At 43.6% G+C, this 16,898-nt stretch overlaps 1 protein-coding gene across 1 annotated transcript in view; it reads left to right on the plus strand.

The window, feature by feature from the left end:
- The window catches only part of LOC147678541 (vomeronasal type-2 receptor 26-like), a 65,647-nt gene that overhangs the window by 26,591 nt on the left and 22,158 nt on the right, over positions 1–16,898 (plus strand). The window contains exon 5 of the mRNA XM_086946590.1: positions 10,352–10,475. Coding sequence (XP_086802716.1) covers positions 10,352–10,475 — 124 coding nt within the window. The remainder of the gene's footprint in view (positions 1–10,351; positions 10,476–16,898) is intronic.

Below are 16,898 nucleotides of genomic sequence, written 5' to 3' on the forward strand. Positions count from 1 at the left end.
TGGAAGGCCCGCTCCCTCCCCGCATGGCGGGGCCCATACCCCTGCTCTCCCTGTATCCAAGACAAGAACCATCCAGGCAACCCGCTGGGGCAACCCACGACCCATCCACAACAGAACTCCAGCCCCCGAACACCCCAGTATCGGCTGGCCCGGGCCCCCGTCAGCACCACTGCCCCGGCCCAGCCGCCATCTTTGGACACTACATAACAAGGCTGCGTGGCCTCGGCTCGACCCCAACCCTGGGCCTGGCCAGGCCCCAACATCGAGGCACCACCATCCACCTAGGGGGTGAAGAGACCACTTGGCAGGTCAATGGGAGAAGGAGTGTCGATGGCTCCCCTCCGCCAGGTGTCGATCGCCCCCGGCCTCCCCGGGCGCTGGCTCCACCCCCCTGCTGGGTGTCTGGACTCCCTCATCCCGGATGGCGCTGCCGCGGGCCTCCTCGTTGTGAACCATCGTCCTAGCCTGCTGGCGCTGCCGCGGCCCTCCTCATTGTGAACCATCGTCCTAGCCTGCTGGCGCTGCCGCGGCCCTCCTCGTTGTGAACCATCGTCCTAGCCTGCTGGCGCTGCCGCGGCCCCTCTCATTGTGAACCATCGTCCTAGCCTGCTGGCACTGCCGCGGCCCTCCTCGTTGTGAACCACCGACCTAGCCTGCTGGCGCTGCCGCGGCTCATCTTTGCGGACCCCCAAGCTCGAGGATTGTGAGCTTCCCTCTTGCCGCACCTGTACCGGACCGGTACTGAGACTGTCCCGCTACCCCCTTTCCCCTACAGAGACTAGAATTGGCAGGATCCCCGTATCCTGGTTCCACTGTATCGTTACCACCTTGCCTCAAGATTCGTATATAAAGTGTGTTGAACTCATCCTTGTGTGGTGTCCATCTGTGGGGGGGAAGTTACTTGTCTGTACGATCGCCGGAGACGGCCCTCACCGGAGGCCTCTCCCCCTGCTCTCGGCCGACCCTCCGGGTCCCCGTCTAACACAATTCATTGTCATTTTATTGCTATCTCTGACAAATTCCCTTTGTCTGCAACAAAGACCATTCCGTGGCATATGATGGCTTTCTTATTGATATTTAGCCTGTTCCTGCATAACAGAGCACAATCGTTGGCATACGGCCAGCGTTCTAGTCAACCTTGCCATTATCGATCCCATCCTTGACATACCATAGGCTCTGCTTGTGACATTCTGATTGTTTCTCATGGACTTCACATTTGATGTGTATTCTTGGTGACATTCTGGTTGCCACTGACACATAAGAAGCCCACTCTTGACACACAGTGGGAGCTCTGTGCGACAACTGACCTGTTCTGTTATAAGACAAGTTCATCTTTGAAATCTAGTAGGCATTTGCAGCAATATTATTATAATGCCTCAGAAATAGTGACCCATCCTTGACAGACTGTGTGCATCCTTGTTAGCATTCTGGTGATCTCTTCAATAAAATAGGAAACAGTCAGGCTATACATGGAATGATAGTTGTCATCCTTAGCAAATCGTTCTCACGTTTGCAACATTGTGACTATCCTGTACCCCCTTTTTGACATATTGAGAGCATTCTTGGTGTCATTGTGTCTGCCAGATTTATAAAGTTAGGAGTGGCAGAGTCATGTAAGTTTTTCATTCCTCTTAGCCATTTCTGACTGGCTATCACTGACACAATGGTGAAAATCTAGCCTGTATAATATTAAGCATCTGATGGTAATAATAAGCATGAAAGGCATAATCTGTCCATGTGAGACAATAGTGTTCTCTTCTAAGTGTTCTCTACTAGGTGCTGCTTCATCAGTGCCAAGATTCGGCTTAAAACATGAAAAGAAAGAGATTGCATGATCCACCATAAGAATGCCTATAGATGTATGTAATTGAACTGAGTGTGGTTGCTCAGTTACAGGCAAATTTCCTATGTTTCATGTTCTGGTCGCTGAGCTAAATGTTGGGGAGGAATATGCCTCCTTTTTCGGCTTTCCCTCACCCCGCATGTTGTTACAACAACCGTGTTGTAACAATGCAATACCATCACCCTGCAAGTCCTTACAACGCTTTGCGAAGGGGAACGCTGGATGTTGGAATAGTATAATTTACTATTCCAACTCCTAACTGTGCGGACAGTAGGGAAGGTGTTGGATTTTAACTCCAACACCTTCTCCCCCCCTCTATAAGTCGTTGTAACGACTTGCGGGTAATGGTATCGCGTTTTCACAATGCTGTCGTTGTAATAACTGCGTTGTCACAACATGTGGGGATGACGGATGTGGGGTGACTCATGTTTACCGCTGGGGAGAGAGCTTCAAAGGACCGATCAAATCGAAGTGAATAGCATGAGAAACAGAATTAAGATTCACTTCTGCTTTTCTAGTGGCAAAAGGATCATAGGTCATCAAACCAGTTTGGGTGGGTCCAGCATTGCTTGCCATGGAGTGGATCAAATATAAATGGACGTTTATTGGAGCATAGTTTGTTATTAAGATCTGTGATATGAGCCCGGTGTGTGCCTGCCAGCCTCTCACTTCGACAGGACCTGCGCGTGGTTCTGAAAGAGGATCAGATTGAGCTCATCACCTGTTGATCCCCAGGACACAAAAAGAGCTGCAACGAGAGCTCTGCTTGTGAGTGTGTATGCCAGACTGTCAGCCACAACGATTTTATAATATAAATATTTTGTAGCAAGAATAGTAACAACAGAAATATTGTGAGGATAAGTATGTACAGGTAATACTAGATTTGGTATTTGTAATTCCACATATAAGATCCTTAAAGATATATACATGCTGCTCCTTAAAGGTGTATGCATATTGTGAAGATATATATTACTTAGTGTACTTGGTTTCACAATGTTTTGGTCTTAAATATATTGCTACTATATTTGAGTAGCATGATATTTAGGACTCGATATTCTGGTAAAGTATCTCTTGTGAAGCATCCTGGTGGCCATTTGAAACTGTCTTTTCACTGGTCCTCTTGAAGATAAAGTTTTGGATCATGGAAGCGAGTGACAAAGCCAAATTCCTCTCATTGAGTGTTTGTTCCCTTAAGGAGAACATTCAGCGGTCTTGGGGGTGTCAGTGCCAAGAACAGAAAATGTATCTGGCAAGATAATTGAAGAACTGAATTTGGTAGTTGGAAAAGTGGTATGCTATCTTCTGGTTTTAGCAAACACAGAGGGAACAAACACTCTGTCGAGACACAGGCCTGAGAAACAATCTTAAGGAAGTCTGTGAAGTTTTTTACGAAATCTGTGATGGGCTTTTAGGTATACAAGTCTTGCCCTATTACGAACTAGTTGAATGCTAGGAAGAAAGAGACTTTTTCCAACTGAGGTAATAAAAGTTCATGGTGCTATCAATGTATGTGAAAATTGTCCTATCCTGCACAATTTAGACTTCTTTTCAAACATTTCTTGGGGAGGCCTCCATTGAGCTCACTAAAAACAGAGCTAGGCTTGCTTTCTTTTTTAGCCTAATTCAAGTTAGGTCATTATTCCCCACCACTGCTGATCGTGAGCATCACTCATAACCTTTTAAAATATGTCTCGTTGTCAGTCTGATGACAGACACCTTTTTCTTTCCCCCAAAAAATAAGGAAAACATATTACAATTTACAATTCATGATTGAACATTTGTAATGTACTTCTTGCAGATCAAGGTGCTGCTTCAGTGTATCAAATGGTCAAGGACCTTTAACGTATTGGGGAGGAATATGGGAGGGATTGAACATTAATGGCAAGAGTGAATCGATTAAAGAAGAGTGAGACAATATGGGGTTTTAGCACCTGACATAGTAGTAGATCTTCCTCTTTCTTCACCAGAAGCCATCACAATGAAACTGCAGCCACCAATCAATTATCTGTGGAATTTTGGTGCCTCCTGAAATGTGCATTTCAAAATCTTAGGTACTGTTCAAGCGTGTTTCTCATGAGGTTGTATTCCAAGTAGACAGGTAACAGAGGGAATTTGGGCACTGGTTGTGATCATTTGATTGATTTGCATTGTCAAAATAGGATTGAAGAGAATATGAGGCAGATTTATCAAGACTTTGCACTTCCTCAAAGACACGCAAAGCAGCATAACGTCTTGATAGTATATTTCTTTCCACAGAGGAACTTTTTTAATCTGCAAAACTGTCCTTTTTGTAGCGCAATTAGTACTTAGTGCTACTTTGTGTTAAATTGCCTCAAGCATTTGCACCATGGGTGGTCCCTGAGCAACCCAACATTATCACTCATGAATTTTGATGGAAAGCTAGACCTACAATGATTGTCAGATCTCCCCTTGCATCAAAAATGTTTTTATTTCTCCTTACATATATCGGACCCTTTGATCAAATACTTAGGCCTACTCAACTAGGTTTTTGGGGTTTCAATGCCTTTGTTTTGATTATTCTTACATTATTTTTGTTCCTGGTTACATTTATTAAAGGTGAGTTGTTTGCCGCTGGTTGCTCACTTGTCTGCAAGTTTATTGATTTAATTTATTTAGGTATTGCATTCGCCATAAAAAGTTTCTTCATAGCTACCTTTTGCTTTTTTTGTTGCAAGTCCCCTTTAACAACAACAATGACTTAAAAAGCAACAGGAGCAGATGTATAAAAAGAAAGCGATAGGCAGAAAGTGTGTGAATGTTTTCAGCTCCTTAATAAGCAATCATGAAGTAGTTTGGAATAAAAGTCATTATAAAACTCAAAGAATCGAATTTTAAGGGTCTTTCTTCTTAAATAAGAATGATGTGAAGCCTGTTAGTGGCCGGCCTCTCTTATATATAATCTCTTCTCTGGCAATGGTCAGCACTGGTTTTCTCAGAGGCGACCGGGCAAAGTCGTGTTCAACAGAATGTGAAAAAGATTAAATATTATCAATTGACAAAAGAATGAAAGTGAAACAGACCTGTTCTTACGTTGTACAATGGACCTATAGCAGGAAAGTTAATTTTCAACAGCGTTTAAAAAAAAGCAAAAATACTTCCCAAGATAAAATGGAGCTTAAAGTTGTTTCGTATCCCGGAAGACTGAACAATTAATGCACAAAGCCAGAAACACCTTTCAGGTGCATAACTTTCAGTCATCAGGGCATACTCCGTTTGGAGGCATGTTTCAAAGCGCCCTGTTCATATGTAGACGTGTATCCATCTGTGCCAACGTGCAAAGGGAGAGGTCTTTCATGGCAAGATGCGTCTGAATAATATATAAAATATGCGCATTCCAAAACTCTATAGTATACTAACATGGAAGGTCTAGACTTGTACTTAAGCATACTGGCAGCCCGTATTTACTTTGCACATACTTACTGACAGGTCAGCCACGTCTTTATTTATGTGACTAGTAACCGCACGTTTCCTGAACTATATAGGCTAGTGTTTCAAAATCTAAATTTGTGATTCCTTGATGTTTCACACTGCATTTTCGCTGCACAGTGTGAATCATTATTTTGTGGCACTTTCTACTCCCCCACCAACATCCCCTCAGTCCCAATACCCCTCTGGACCCCCCTCGGCCGCCCCTACTCCCAACCCTCTCCAGAATGACAGTCCCCTGGCAAATGCTCCTACCCTCACTCAAACCATCCCCTAGCGCTATCCAATTCCACCACTCCTCATCTGCCCCCCACTAGACCCCTGCCAACTCTCCTCTCTCCCCCAAACACTTACTCCACTCCTCCATGACACTCCTACCCATAACAACTCACCCCTCATCTTTAATCCTACCCTTCCCTCTTCTCCAGAACCATCCCCAGCCACCCCCACAATTCACTCCTCCAAACCCCCACATCCCCTAATGACCGACCAATTCCGACACTCCACACCCTCCCTATTACTCCTCCTCCCCTTCTTACTAGCCCCTCATCGAGCAATGCCCCGCATATCTCCACCCCTGCCTTAACAAACTGCATGTCCATCCATTTCACCCTCCCGCTTCCCCCCGGCCCCGTATACCCTGCCTCCACCTACCCCCCCTTCCCCTCTCCCCCTTCCAGTCCAGCACACATCACGCCTAACCCCCCTCCCGGCTCATACACCCCTCCCATCCCCTGGCCTTCCCCAATCCTTCTCCCAACACAGTACATCTCACATTATCACCCCCTCTTAAAACTACCACTCCATGCCTCCAACCCTCCCTCCCTAGCCACTCCGTCCATAACCCCTCCTTTAGCCCTGACACCGCACCCCCCAACCTCCATCAGCTACATCGTAACCTAGATTTCAATCTTTCTACCCGAGCAACTGAAATAACACTGCTCAGAAAAGACTTCAATCGGATTAAATCCATCAATCCCTTTGTCTGCCCCCTTTGCCCTATGCTCTTAACCCTATTCACAGAAAGCACCCATACCCCAATCTTTGGACCCCTACGCCCCTCCTCCTATGCTCTGACAGACCACTTTGCACCACAAATACCTATTCATTCCCCGATCTATCTGCCCTATTCTACGACTACCTTAACACTCCCCCCCTCACACCAACATTCCTGTCATACTGGGGACCTGCAGAAACTCAGAGTCTCTGAGCTCCCCCTGGCACCCCCAACTCACCAGCATTCAACTCTTCCCAGCCCTTAACTCCAAACCGAAACCCCTTTCCTGCATGCTCGTGAACTGCCACTCAGCAGTCCCTCATGCGACCGAAATCTCAGAAACAAGCTTCAAGGAGGATGCGGACATTGCCTTCCTCACTCACTAAACAGAAATTGGTAACAGTTAATCGGAGCGCACAGCACAGTCGAGGTAGATGTATGTCCACAAACAAGTCAAATGGTGCTCAGGAAGAAAAGGAAGGGCTGGTTACCACAGCCCTCAAATGTTGACCAGTCACACCTGGCTGAAAGACCACTCTACACCCATCCTTTACCTTATGACCCCTCCTGGCTACTCTATTCTCAGAAAAGATAGACCTGAAAAAATAGGGGGAGGCCTAGCAATTATTTTCAAAGAAAAACTACAACTCGCCCAAATTAACAACCCTGACTACTCAACCTTTGAATACTTAGGAGTCAAATTCAAAATAAAAAACACCCCCCCAATACGACTCCATAACATATACCACCCTCCTGGCGAACACCTCCCATTTGTAGAAGAACTTTCCGATCTTATCTCCACTTCACTACTTCGTTCCAACTCCAACGATCTCTTCCTTGGATATCTTAACCTCCACCGGGATAAATCCAATGACCCTACAACCAACCTTCTCAATAACATTCTCGAGATTAGCGACCTCAAGCAGATTTGCAATGCCCCCACCCACGCTAAAGGAGCTACTCTAGATGCCATCATCTCCAAATCTGATCTAACATCCTTATCCAACATCATCCCCATTGACTTGTCATCTTATCCTGTTTACTATTTCCCCCCCAGCACCACCTGCACCTAAACAAAACATTAAGACTACTACTATCTCCAGAAATCTTAGGCAAATCCCCCTGGAGTGTTAGCGCACAAACTCCAATCCCATCTCGGTCGCTCTGCCCCCTCCTCCAACGCAAATGAACTTACCGAGCACTTTAATAAAGCTATATCAGAGGTTTTAGACAAACTTGCTCCACTAAAAACGAAAACGCAAAAAAATGTCCCCTTTAAACAATGGTTCACCCTTGACCTTAATAATGAAAGGCGCTCTCTGAGACTGACTGAAAGAACATGGAGACATCACCCTTCCCCATCCCATCTTGCTCTCCTCAGAAATGCCAGATTGTCCTACAAAAAACACATCTTTTCTGAGAAAGACTCATTCTTTCGTCTCCAACTCTCTCGCGCCAAAAACAGACCTAGAGAACTGTTCAACATTATTAGAAATCAAACCTCTCCTACACTGCCTAACTCCGTGGCCTCCATTAACAAATGTGAAGAAATCGCCAACTTTTTCAGTGAAAAAATTGCTAAAATTGACCACGCCTTCCTCCACCCTCAGCCACCACCCACCCCTCAACTCCCTCGCATTTCCACCCCCTATCTCCCTCTCCCTGCGAACACCCCTCTGATTCCTCCACTCCTCCTACCATCACTCACCCCTCCTGATCCTCTCCCTATTATCCCACCGCCTAAAAGCAATGCCTCATGGCATAATTTCCTCCACGTATCTGAACAGGAAGTCTTCAGCATCCTAACTACACTCAAACCATCCTCCCACACGAAAGACACTCTCCCGTCCGCACTTGTCCAAGATCTCAAACATGTTATTGTCCCCTACTGGACCAACATCATTAACACCTCCCTCGCTACAGGAAATTTTCCCACCTCACTTCAATTCGGACAAATCACCCCCATCCCCAAAAATCCCAAAGCCGACCCTAATGAGCCGAACAATCTCTGCCCTATCTCCAATCTCCCTCTCTTCTCCAAAGCCCTCGATAAATGTGCTCTCCACCAATTGGACAATCACATTGACACATTTAACCTTATTGGCCCCCTACAATCTGGCTTCCGCAAAGGCTGTAGCACTGAAACCGTACTGCTAAACATAGTAGATGATATTCACTTAGCCCTGGACAAGGGTGAGAGCTACCTACTTATCCTCATTGACCTTACCGCTGCAGTTGACACAGTCTACCACCCTACCTTACTCAATACACTGAAAGATCGCTTTGGCAATAATGGCACTGTTCTTACCTGGTTCACATCCTACTTCCAACATCAAACACAACAAATTAAAAACCAAAACAGCCTCTCTAAACCTACTTCTGTCTCACTAGGTGTCCCTCAAGGATCCATCCTTTTCCCCGCCCTCTTCAACCTCTTTATGGAACCCCTTACCATCATACTTAAACAAGCAAAAATCAACTACCACCTTTACGCTGATGACACCCAACTGTACTATAAAATGAAATCACATGATGATATTCTTCACCTTAACTCTACATTAACCATGATCTAAGCCTGGTTCCATAACAACCATCTTAAACTCAACCCTAACAAAACCGAGATCATCCTCTTCTCTCCCAAAAGCAACCCTCTCCCCATCCAAACATGGATTGCGGACCTTAACGCTCTAAACTGGTCTCCCCCCCTCGCTGATTCAGTCAAATCACTCGGTATCACCATCACCAATAAACTCACACTCAACGCTAAAAGTGCACTCTTCACACTCCGCCACCTCAAAAAAATCAAACCTTTTATCCCAGCCAACGACTTCAAACTAATTATCCAATCTCTGGTCCTATCCAAAATTGATTACGGGAATGCCCTTCTCTCTGGTACTCCCCAAATTCACCTAACTCCTATCAAATGCGTCCACAACCTCGCTGCTAGATTATCAACTAACAGTAAACGCTTTGACCACATCTCCCCTACCCTCAAGACCCTCAAATGGCTCCCCATCGAAGGCAGGTCCTTTACAAAATTGCATGTATCACACACAAAGCCCTCTATCAGGACACTCCAACATACCTCTCAACGAAACTCAAAAAAGCTGGCGATACCAGATCGTTGAGAAGCTCTAACACGCTTCTTCTCATTCCACCTCTTCTCAAAAAAATCTCATCTAAATCCTGCTTCTTCTCTGGCAAGGCCCCTACCATATGGAAAGCCCTCCCCAAAGACCTCCTATGCAACCCCTCTTATGACAGCTTCAAGAGAGACCTTAAAATTAATCTCCTCATCAAATTCTTGGACTAATTTAGGGCCTAGGTCCCCCCTCATCATACTGTCGCCCCCTCAGGATACTGCCTAACTTGTCCTCCCTATTTCATTATATAGTTTACTTGTCACAATGACTCACTGATCATAGTTATCTGCTCTCTATTACGATAAATGCATGATGATCATTATGTTATTCTATTTATACCTTTATTTTCATGTGATGTTTAGTGTTATTTGCTTCATATACTGTTTATTATGATGTTTTCCTCTCATCTTCAATGTTGATGTAAAGCGCTCTGATACCCTCGGGTGTAGCCAGCGCTATTTAAAACCTTTAAAATATATATATTTTTTTAAAAATCCTTTTGAGCCAGATTAATGAAGTTCTATATCTTCCTACACCCACTCCAAGATGCTTCATTCGTTTTAGCAATGGCTTCAAAATGTTGTTCTCCTGTTTCTCTTGAGAACATTTTGTTATGTACCATAAAGTGGATACAACTTGAGTGTTCATATCTTTTTAGGAAAGTAGCCAGAATGGTGTACAAAGCAATGCTGAAAATGTTCAACAAATGCTTAAAACTATACATTTCTCTATTAACTTACAATGGGAATACATTGAATTTTGCAGACAGCTGCGCAGTACGCAGTATATGTTCAGTGCACACATTTTCCACCATTTGTAGACATTGTTGCAAGTCCTCCATTGACCAAAATTGATATGTAACTATGCCTGCTGTCAAATTTGCTTCCTACTATCTCCAATATTATTTCTCAATGCATTTAGGTGCCCACCTCGGTGTGCAGTCCCAGCTGCCCTCTGGGTATGAGAAAGGCAGGTAGAGAGGGTGAACCTGCCTGCTGTTTCCAGTGCGTGTTGTGTCCTCCAGGGGAAATATCAAACCAAACAGGTATGGATGTAGAACCAATCTAAAACCTTGACAGCAGCATGTCATCAAGTAACTGCACCTTGCCCAGGTGATCAGATTTCCTGTAAACGCGTCTACAAAATATGGATAAACTGATCACCTAACTATCAAATACCTAATTCACAATTATCGCCATCTTACACTAATCAAACCAAGTATGGTTCAACCCAAACAAAAAAGGGACAATAATTGTGGGCAGCTTGGGAAACTGCTATCCAGTGCATAACATAACTTTATTACAAAAATGTCTTTAAAAATCTGTCTGAAATTAAAGGACAAAGCGCACAGGCACCTACAGGTGGAATGGATACAGACAACTAGTTCACGAATGCCAAAAAAATACTGAAATAGAGGTTTCTGCAGGAGTAAAACTTCGCTTGTAGGTAGGGAATGGGTGATAGTGAGCGTAAATGGCCAACAATGTAGCAAACATGCACACATTTACCTGAATGTAGGTATTTGCAAGCCATTTTCCTAAACTGTCTCACTCTTGACGAGATTGCTGATTTACTTCTACAAAGGATGAAAATAAATCTCTCTTAAGATGGGAAGAGCAAAACCCTAAAATTGATGTTCCCTATTGAGCTCTATTTTTTTCCAAAGGCAAAAATATATGCAACTAAAGATTTACATGTCATGAAGAAATTCACAAAAGGATATAGGCCTACTCCGGAAAAGCTGCAAGGTACAGATGTTTCTAGGATGGACCTTATAGAGGTTTATTTGAACCGCCTAGATCTGTATCATGTGCGGTGAAAAATATGTGGGTGTAGTTTACAACTCTTTTTAAAATATATAACCGGAGGCAATAGCTTTAAGATCATCCTTAAGACCAAGGTTATAGACAAAACGGATATATAACAAACTGATTAAATGTGGTGGTCGCAACGGGTGATATAGGCTTGGACAGTGCATAGTGTGTAATCACTACACATTTTACCTGCTGACAATGTACTTGCTTTCAATGACAGTCTTATCCTTCTTGTGCACAAGAGAAAGAAGGTAGGATTTGGGCTATTTTGAAATACACAAAGGAGGAAATGGCTTTTAGATGGTAAAGGAAAATGCTCTAAAGGAGAGGACCAACTGCTTCAAAGCAATGGAAATCTAAGGGGACACAAACAGACATTTGTGGAGTTAGGACATTACTAATGGGTGTGATAGGTGATTAATGTGTAGAAAATTAGTGTTGTGTCATGGATGAGCCTAAATGCAGGGTGAGTGGCTTGCACTGGGCTTTGCATTTGGTTAACAGCGGTCCTGATTAGTGGCAGTAGTAAGGAATGGGCATCAATCTGGGTTAATTTTAAATTGGGGTAAGGCTGATGGCCTTCTTCATGGGAGAAAATTGATGTTGAGGAAACCCACCAACAAGCTAATGCAGTACTGGGAAGATGGATGTTTCCTGTAACAGCTGAATAGCTCACAAATTGTCCTGTGAGAGACCATTGTATAAATTAAAGTCTTGTGGGGGCCCAAGAAGCAGGCAAATCAAATATTATGGCTTGCAGAAGTTGAGCTTCGGTAATTGTAGTGCCATACATCGTGTGATGGCTTTGAGATACTTATAGATATTAATTTTAAGGAGAAGGACATTAGTGTCTCCTTGATGTATGGATGGTGCGAAAGTCTGTAGGAGGAGATGATGTGACTGAGGAAGGTAGCATAAAGATGTAGAGACAAAAAAGTAGAACTCCTTGGACTTAGCCTTGGGGTGCACTGCCAGATAATGGAGTCATTGGTGAGGGGAATGGCCACCAGAAACAATGAATAGGTAGCAACAGAGATTGAATGAGAACCATTCTTATTCTAGATTTTTGTGGATTGTCATGTTATGTAAATTTGTAGAGCGTTACTAATCATCCGTGAGGGTATCCAGTTGCTCAGTAGGGCAGGCCTGAAGGGGGAGGAAGAGAGCATGCCTGTTTCATCTGGAAGAGTCATGTCTTAAGGTACCTTTAGAAGTCCATGATGGAGGGGGAGGTTCTAAGGTGTTTCAGAGGTCATTCCCGGTCTTGGTTGCGAGGTATGAGAAGAAACATTCTCTGCTTCTAGTCTATTTGATGTGCGGGAGTTGTGCTCTTGAATCAGATACAGATTGAAGTTGTCTGGTAGGCTAGTAGAAGTTGAGGCAGTGGTTGAGTTAAGCTGGACTGGGGTTGTGGAGAGCTTTGTAGGCATGGGTAAGTAGGTTGGACTTACATCTTTCCTGGACTGGGAGCAAGTGAACACTTTCAAAGGTGTGGAAAGATGGAGTTATTTTGCAGGATGTTCGAGATGAGTCTGGTGGCTGCGTTCTTGGTGGTTTGGAGTCAGAGTAGGGCATGGGCTCGGATTTCTATGTAGAGGGCATTTTTGTAATCAAATCTACTTGTGATAAGAGTTTGAGTGACCGTTCATCTGGTGTTCGTCTGGATTATGTACAGTTAAAACAGACATGTAATGAGAGAGTTGATTGAATAGCAGACACTTAAGGGTTTTGTAGCTTAAGAAAGAATGAGTTACAAGTGACAATTAGATGGAGAGGATAACGTCATGGTCTTCTTTTCCAGCTAAGTATTGATTTACAGCATTCCTAGCAAAAGACAGATATCAAAAGTGGTCAAAGTGGGCTGCACTGCATCCGGCATTGACCGAGCAGCCCCAGGAGAGACGCGTCTTCACTTAGACTTGCGTCTGAAACGCCACTCTGTTGGCATTCCACATGTACGGCCACCGTTGCCTACACTAATAAAGCTACTCCCGGATCTCATTTAGAGTGGAGTAAGAGCTGCCATTTTATGCAGTTGGAAACGGACCTCGAATTGCATCCACTTATTTTTAAATTAAGCAATTTTCTTCTGGACCCCCATAAAGACCACCCTGACGTTTAATTACGTGCACCATCGCTGCATTCTGAAGAGAAGGACACCTCCCTTGTGAGGTTTTCCACGTTGATTTACTGAGGCTTTATCTCATTCAGGCATGTTTTGTTCATTATAAAAGTCCTGATGATGATCCCATGTATCTAGTTGAGCAATAGGGATCGAAACGTCGACACCTATGAGTGGGTTTACACTTATAATATTGTTAAATGAGATTGTGTACACTCCACTCCAGGCAATACTGTTATTAATCTTTGATTTGTTCACAGTACCCTGTCCTTGCTCTCTTCCTTTGCCTGAAAGACACCCCTTTCACCCTAATTCTATCCTTCCTTTCCCTCTTTTTTGTACGGCACAGGCTTGTGTCAAGCTATTTCGTTTATATTGAAAGATTGGACATTGCCTCCAGAAAATAAACTCCTTTCCCGGCTGGGTTTGGAAATCGTAACTCGTATAGTTTGCCATTGTGTTCCTATACTGTATTGTTTTGATTCGTAAATAAGCTAAGGACCCTTGTTCTTTATAACGTAGTTATACCCATGGTACTTAGCTATCCGTTGGGTCCCCCTTGTATCATAAAAAGAAAATCATCTCAAGGCACTAGACAATAGTACAAAGTGTTTTATAGCATATTGAAGGGAAGAGTGTCAGATCCAACTAGATTAAGGGGAAGATGATTGGAGTATGTGGTAGGGATCAATACAATGGAGTCATGTACCGCACAATAGGAGGTAGAGGTGGTGGTGAAAAGGGTGTTTAATGTCTTCCTTTGCACACTAATTTTGAATAATAAATAGGTCATAAGAAGACTGATTTTGAGGAACATAGTGTTAGACCTGACCTCCTTGGTGTGATACTCCCTCAAACTGGTTTGACTTCACTTCCTTACTTTTCTGAACTTGGCTTTGTTGGAATTAAGTCTCTATGATGAGTTCTTAAGTTGTTAAAATGGCATACCTTTTTATGACACAATGTAGGAATGTCTCTTGATTAGTGTGCTTTTATGGTGGTATCTGCTGCACCAAATAAAGCTCATTTGAATTTGAAGTCTCTATGCACGCTACTTCTTCTAACCAGTGTTAAAGTGTGTGTAGTCTCTCCTTAAACGTGGTAAAACTGGTCTATACATAATTGTTACATTTAATGAACTTTTAAGTCCCTAGTAAATAGTACCACGTGTACCATGGGTGTGTAAATTAAATTCTACTAGTGGGCAGTAGCACTCATTGAGCCACCCAGTAAAGTAGCCCTTTAAATGTCTCAGGCCTGCCACTGCAGCCTCTAGTACTTTTTAAACTGCCAATTTGACCATGCAAAATTAATCTTTTGTCAGGTCTAATCTTTTCTTTTTAATAATTCAAATTCACCCCTAAGGTAGGTCATAAAGGCTCATAGGGTATGGTCACTGTATTTAAAAGGTAGGGAATAATGCTTTAAGTTTTACATGTCATAGCAGTGAAAAATCTCTAAAGTTGTTTTTTGTATTGTATGGCTTTTCTCTGCCATAGACTATCACTGGGTTGCCTTATTGCACTTAATAGGTGCTAACTTCAGATTGGGAGCTGGAAGAGATATGTTGTTTACATTTAAATTAATTGTAATTTAAAATCCTCTTTAATGTTAAAGTTCGATTATAAGTCACTATTCTGAAAATGCATTTTTTCCCCATGCCTTCCAGACAGTTTTCAATGACACATGATTGGGAATGGCTTTGCTGTGGTGGGTTTCATATTGCTCCCAGACTATAGACAAAGGAAGCCTAGGTGAAAGGAGAGAGGGTTGTCCTGAAGGATTTCTAGGGAGGACCTGAACCCTTCACTGATTACATTTCGAAGGGCCTTGCCTGCAGCACCCACAAAGAAACTTGACACCAGGGCTGCCTTTGCCACCCTAGACCCTTTGGAGCCAGAACAATGCAAAGGGGATGATCAGGTTATTCCCCCACATAAAGGCTGGCGCAAGGTATAAAAATAGGAGACCCTGAGTACTCAACAGAACACTCCTAGACCAGTGGAAAAAATAGACGGAATATCTTGCTCCGGAGAAGGATGCCTGGACTTGCTTGCCTTCATCTCAGTCTACAAAGAGTGAGGCCAACAGGCAGTAGGCTGACATCCTGTGTGAGTTACAGGACCATAACAATCTTCCAGAAGCCTCCCTGCAACTGCCCAGCTAACGATCTTGAACTGGCCCTGACTGGACCTGCCTGAGCCCTCCTGCTGGCCTGTACTGGGTGCGTTCTGAGACCCAAGAGGTGCTCCCCAGGCCCTGGATCCTTGGATGGCATCAGTGAGAGCTTCACTTTAAGAAACAGTGAAAATCTAGAAGTTTGGGCTCATCACCATCGCAAAGTGTCCTCTTTGAGCCAAAATCTGTCTGCCCGCGATTACCACCAATACGGAGCTCCAGTAGAACCTGTTCTTCACACCAACAACGACTGTCCCGATGATCAACCACTGTGAAGCTCCAGTGATGACTGGCTCTTTGAGCTACATCAATGACCATCAGTCCTGCTCCACTGGCTCTTCACCTTGAATTCCTCCCCCTCATGGTCTCCATCACTAGTGCTGGTCTCTGTATCAAACCCACTGTCCATCGCGGTTGACCTGAACCTCGAGCTTTCCCCCAATCTAGCATGACCGGATAGCCACAAGTGGCATTTTCTGCTTCTCTGTGCTATGTTTGCTAAAAAAAAAAATGGAAATCAATATCTCCAGTTCTACTTATTACTAATTTTATTTGTAACAATTTAATTTATTGTTCCAGATTGGTTTAGATTTTTTATTGTATTGTGTTTTTACTTTATTACTGTTTGCGTGCTGCATAAATGCTTTGCACACTGACAGTTCCGGGAGGGTTAAGCACAGGTTAATCTAGTTACTTATTTATTCACCCTGACAAGGATTGTGTTTATTATTTTAGTGGGCTTCCACCCCTCTCACTAATCATCCAATTTCTACATTTCAACAATGAGAATAGTATACTATAGGAAATTCCCACATCTGTCTCTGCCTTTGAATATTATGTTCTGATTTTTGGAAGTGGGAGTAGAATGATTTACACTGACTGCCCCAGCAGCCCAGAACACCGTCTAGATCGTATGCATCAGTCACAAGGTCCTCTACCCTTAGATCTTGGTTTACATAGCTAACAAACTAACAATATGTGGGGACCAAGGTCAAGTGAGGAGGTTTTATGTTACCATGTTAGAGACGAAACACAGCAGGAAGTCAAAAGCAAGAAATTTGGAACAACATCTTCTCCAAGCTCAGAACAGCATTAACTCTTACAATTCATGAAAGAAAAGCAAAACTCACATTTTCAAGGAGCATTTTCTCATATAGGAGAAATTCTCCCCCCTTTTGATACCTCCAACTGCTCCTCTCTCTACTCCCTCCAAGTGTCCTTCCATGGGCTTGCCCCTTCTACAGTGTTCTGTTGCAAGCTAGCTACATTTGACCTTTAGAAATACTGAAACATACATACATATATAGCCTCATCCTGCTGCTTGTCTACTGTAACTCTCTAGGCAATTGAGTCC

This window comes from Lissotriton vulgaris, chromosome 12, assembly GCF_964263255.1.
Source record: "Lissotriton vulgaris chromosome 12, aLisVul1.2, whole genome shotgun sequence".
Classification (NCBI taxonomy): Eukaryota; Metazoa; Chordata; class Amphibia; order Caudata; family Salamandridae; genus Lissotriton; species Lissotriton vulgaris.